The 4713-nt window shown below is 34.5% G+C and overlaps 1 protein-coding gene across 1 annotated transcript in view; it reads left to right on the forward strand.

Annotated features, from left to right (window-relative positions):
• LOC108747045 (nephrin) overlaps positions 1-4713 on the forward strand; it is a 106305-nt gene that overhangs the window by 35185 nt on the left and 66407 nt on the right. Inside the window, exon 2 of the mRNA XM_018484276.1 lies at positions 4251-4459. Within this exon, the coding sequence (XP_018339778.1) occupies positions 4251-4459 (209 nt within the window). The remainder of the gene's footprint in view (positions 1-4250; positions 4460-4713) is intronic.

A 4713-nucleotide genomic window follows, 5' to 3' on the forward strand; every position in this document is an offset into this window, starting at 1 on the left:
TGATCATAATTACTATATAGTTATTATTAGCACAAAAATGACTGAAATTACTTAATTAATAAATAATTTAATTATAATTCGTTTTTAATTATAGTTTATTTTTTGGATCAATATATATTTATTTAATATTGTTTCAAAGAATGTATGTATATGTGATTTGATAATAGACCTATATTATATTTAATTCTAAAATAGTTATTATTAATATTATAGCAGTATAATTATGGTAACATGTAATTATAGTCACAAATATTACAAATTTTTCTTTCAGTATACTATTCGCACGACACAATATAATTTTTTTTAGTATAGAAATGTTTAATAGTAACACAAATAGCTAGATAATTATTATTACCTAACTATTTATGTCACTCGCCATAAAGAATACCATTCATATTCAATATTATATATTACACGATATTTCATTATTATATTTTCTGATAATAAATACATTATATTGTGACGTACACAGTAAGGCACGTAAAACTCGTTAAGCAGACAATGTGTTAATGAATTTTACGAATAAATTATTCGATACTTAAAATTTTATATTATTATTAAATTTTATAATTACCTTTTACAAGCATTTCAAATAACTTCGATAAGCAACCACAAGGTTGCCACTAAGAATCACAGACGGCTACCTCGACAACTAAAAGTAATAGGAGACAAACTGAATATTGCAAACTGTTGTCAATAATTTTGATAATACCATTAAAGTGAGAGATCAATCAGTCGTTTTCACCACGACGACAAGTTCAAAGGCAGGAGCAATCGCCTTTGTTTTGACGCTTGTCCGACCAAACGCTTGTTTCTCTCCTTGACTCGCACAGTCGCCTAGTCGTTTCGAACAAGTCTCATGGCACCATTGTCACGCTCCGGACATTTTGAAGTTGGGATCGTTTCGCGTTTCGCATGTGTATTTCCCGTTGAGATCGAATCTCGCTTCGCGACTTGGCATTGACAATATCGAATAGAGAACGATCATTGTATTTTTCATTGTGTTTCTCTTCGAAATACGTCTGTACGTACGAATTGTGATCGCGTCGATAATACAATCAAGTGCTGAATCTTCCATGAATCGATTTCATAGAGAACTCAAATAACAGAAGCGTGATGATTTGGGCATTGATAATTTGATGTGCAGATCTACAACAGAGCTAAAACTAGACATCTCGGTGTTTGAGACAAAAGAAAAAAATGCGTCCCTTAATAACAAAACATTTCTTTTATTAATTTTAACACGACGTGTAAAATATAACAAGAAATAATATTAGTCACCGATAGTAGCGAATGAATTAAAATATATAGAAATTTATATCGCCATTTTTGCGTCCCTTCCAAGCAAACACCAAGTACATGTAATGTATCTGTTAGTTATAATTTTCTACTCAACAATATAACTGTAATATAATACGTTTATATATATATATATATATTATATCGCGTTATATTAGTGGGGTATTATAACTAATAAGTACATTACATGTAACTTCGAGTTTGCTGAGTTAAATTTTTTTTACATACGGCGAGTTAGTCACATTCTAGTTCCAGCTATTGAGGACTTACAATTAAATGCGTTATTATGAAAAATTCGTCGTCGCACATATAGAGAGCAGAATAAAAATGGCGAGCGGTAAGTAGCTTAGTTTTTTAAAAATGGAGAAGAATCGTAATCAGATATAGAAAGAATTTACGAACGAGAATCACACAAAGCGAACGGAAGGTACAAATAACTAATTCATCCCGCAGCTCTCGTTAATCCTTCGGCAAATCCTAACTCTATTTTAGATCCTCGCTTTTTATTAAAATTATTGTACGTCGACGGTTGTATTGCATTTTTCATAAACAAGCCTCTCTATCTGCAACGCAGATTAGCAGTGGCTGTATTATGGTTAAGCACTTAACGGTGTGCTTAACATGCAACTCTCGCCCCCGCCCACACCATTATCCGCTTCCTTTCATAGAAAAGCAGAAACGCCGGCTGACGCTGGAGTATCCTCAGCTCGCGATTTTAAAATCCTTTTCAAACGTTACGATACACATACTGAGAAGCCCGTCACGCGGCAGCGTAACGGATCTTAAAAAGCAGGAAAAATAGCAACGGCGTTTTAAGCGGATTCGTTCGTTCGAATGCCGCATGGATACGCGTTTATTCGCGGCGTTAAGTAGCGAAATACTTGCATTTTCCCAAACAATAACAATCGAGCGAATGGGGAATACGAACGACACGCCGGATTCGATATTTGCAATCCGGAATGTTAATAACGTTCGCATTAATCGCGCAGATCAGCAGAATTTGAGAAATTTTATTTAAAAACTGCAACGCAATCCGTGTCACATCATGTAAATCATTAGGCGGTAATTAACGGCGAAAGAGAAATGCAATCGCCGTGAAATGAAATCAATTATAGCTGTATAATTATTACAATTTGATAGCGTTCACGGCTTGAAATAATGATTACCCGTATATAATGATCATCCGAGGAACTTTAATTATGTGCCAATTACAACGGCCGCGATAACGCGCCGGGGTTAGAACGCGATTTAAACTATGCAGTGGGAAATCCCTCGTGGATTTTAATTTATTCCTTCGTGTGGACTGATGAATTCGTCCATGGCTGCCGGTTGCGGTGAAACAACACTCATAAACATTAATCGAAATTACCGCGGTAATGACACCTGCCGTTAAAATCACCATCCGAACTGCACGTATCCTTTAAAATTAAGCATCGACTCCGATTGATAATTGACAAATGCAATACGAGTACATGTGGCCGTTCGCGTTATCGATGGAAAATGGTTAAAGTCTGTGGCAGCGAAATCCGTTTGCGATTTTTTTTTGTGCCTTCAATGCCAAAATTTCGATATTCAAAACGTCAGGATTGAATGAGCGGCCAGATAGTACGATAGATTTTCTCGTTAAAAATATATATCGCTCATCTCTAAAAATACATTTATTTTTGCATATTTATTATATCTTAAATACATATATCTTTATAGCTTACTTTAATCTAAACTTTATTTTGAAGTAGGAGCCATTTAAAATTAATTGAAGAATGATTTTATTATCTATCATCTTTACTAGAGCTTAATTTATCGAAAATTCTTTATTTTTGATATCTATTTAGAAACTATAAATGTCGCGTCATCTTCCTTTAAGAAAGATTAACGATGAAAATGTCAAAAAAAATTATCATTAAGAAAGTAAAAATAGAAGGCAAAAATAGAACACTCTGTTCAGTATCTTTAATGCCTTCGCCTCGCCTCCGTCAGACGCCCAGCGCCTTTGCAGAACTTTTTACGCCGTTTTAAATATCCTCCTTGTATCGAATCAAATGGCTTTGAGCGAAACTCGTCCGATAAAAAAATACGATCTCGTGACAAAAACGCGAAAACTTCGTTGTATGACGGGATCGCGCGAAGAAAGAGAAAAGTTAGCGGGTCGGCGCAAAACCGACGACGCGACATTGCGACGACGGGAAAATCTCTGTTTTACGGGAATGGTAAAACAATCGGTTTTGCAGTCCGTTTCCTCAGTGCAAACATTCGCCACATTTTGTGTTTACAACAATTCCCGTAACGAGTATTTTATCTACCATGAAATTATTCTCACTATAATTCATCGGGCGCATTTTTCAGATATTTTCATTCGTGCTTATTATTGTAGATGACACATATCGTAAACTGCATAATATAGCATTTCGAAAATCTGTCTGTCGGATTATTCACATGACTGTAAACGGTTGACTGCGTCATAAAATATTCTTGCAAAATGTTGTATACATAATACAATATTTTGCATGACCTACATTTTTTAATGACGTTACAAAAGCATTTATCTTGATGAATGGAATTTTATTCGCACTTTTTAATTCCAACACAATTTAATCTTCCGATTCGCATCTCTGAAACGGAAATTATCGCATTATCATCATCATTATTGCATACTAAATTCATTTACACGTACATTTTAATATGTAATATCAAAAGGTGAGAGAATTTATAATTTAGCGACATTAATACGATCAAATTCTCTGCTAAAATACTTTTGATACAGCTTAATATCATAAGCTCCCTTTTATCCGAAAACGGGAGAAGAGAAAACGAATACGCGCATTCATTATAAGTATTCCTCTATATTGTTCATGAGGCGGATTGTGCATTTTTTAAAGAAGATTAACGCAAAACAGCTCACGTTGCCAATACCTGACTCTCCCATTTATTATCGATATGATTTTTTATTACAGCATCGACGCCAGGAACCGAGAATTTGGGGTCGCTGAAAGATGGTCGGACAACAGCGTATTCTCGAATCGCGCCTATTTCATGCTGGACAAGCAACCGGCGCAACTAGGCGTCGAGAACACGAGAGAAGAGGACGCCGGTATCTACAGATGTCGTGTCGATTTTCAAATTGGCCAGACGAGAAACTCCAAAGTCAATTTAACAGTTATTGGTAAGGTTTCTTTGAATTATTCATTTGCTCGATAAAAGATAGATATGTAATATTAGATGTACTATATACAGATATATGGATAGATGTGTATAATAAATAGGATAGATATATGAGAAGTAGAGAGAAAGTTTTATTGAAATTTAAAAAGCCATTTTTCAAATACGTAACATTGTAACGTTGTTCTAATTTAGCGTAATTAACATCATTTCAAAGTAACATCATTTACATGTGATTGTTCTTGTTATTCAATTAAG

Source organism: Trachymyrmex septentrionalis, unplaced genomic scaffold (assembly GCF_001594115.1).
Source record: "Trachymyrmex septentrionalis isolate Tsep2-gDNA-1 unplaced genomic scaffold, Tsep1.0 scaffold190, whole genome shotgun sequence".
NCBI classification, from domain to species: domain Eukaryota; kingdom Metazoa; phylum Arthropoda; class Insecta; order Hymenoptera; family Formicidae; genus Trachymyrmex; species Trachymyrmex septentrionalis.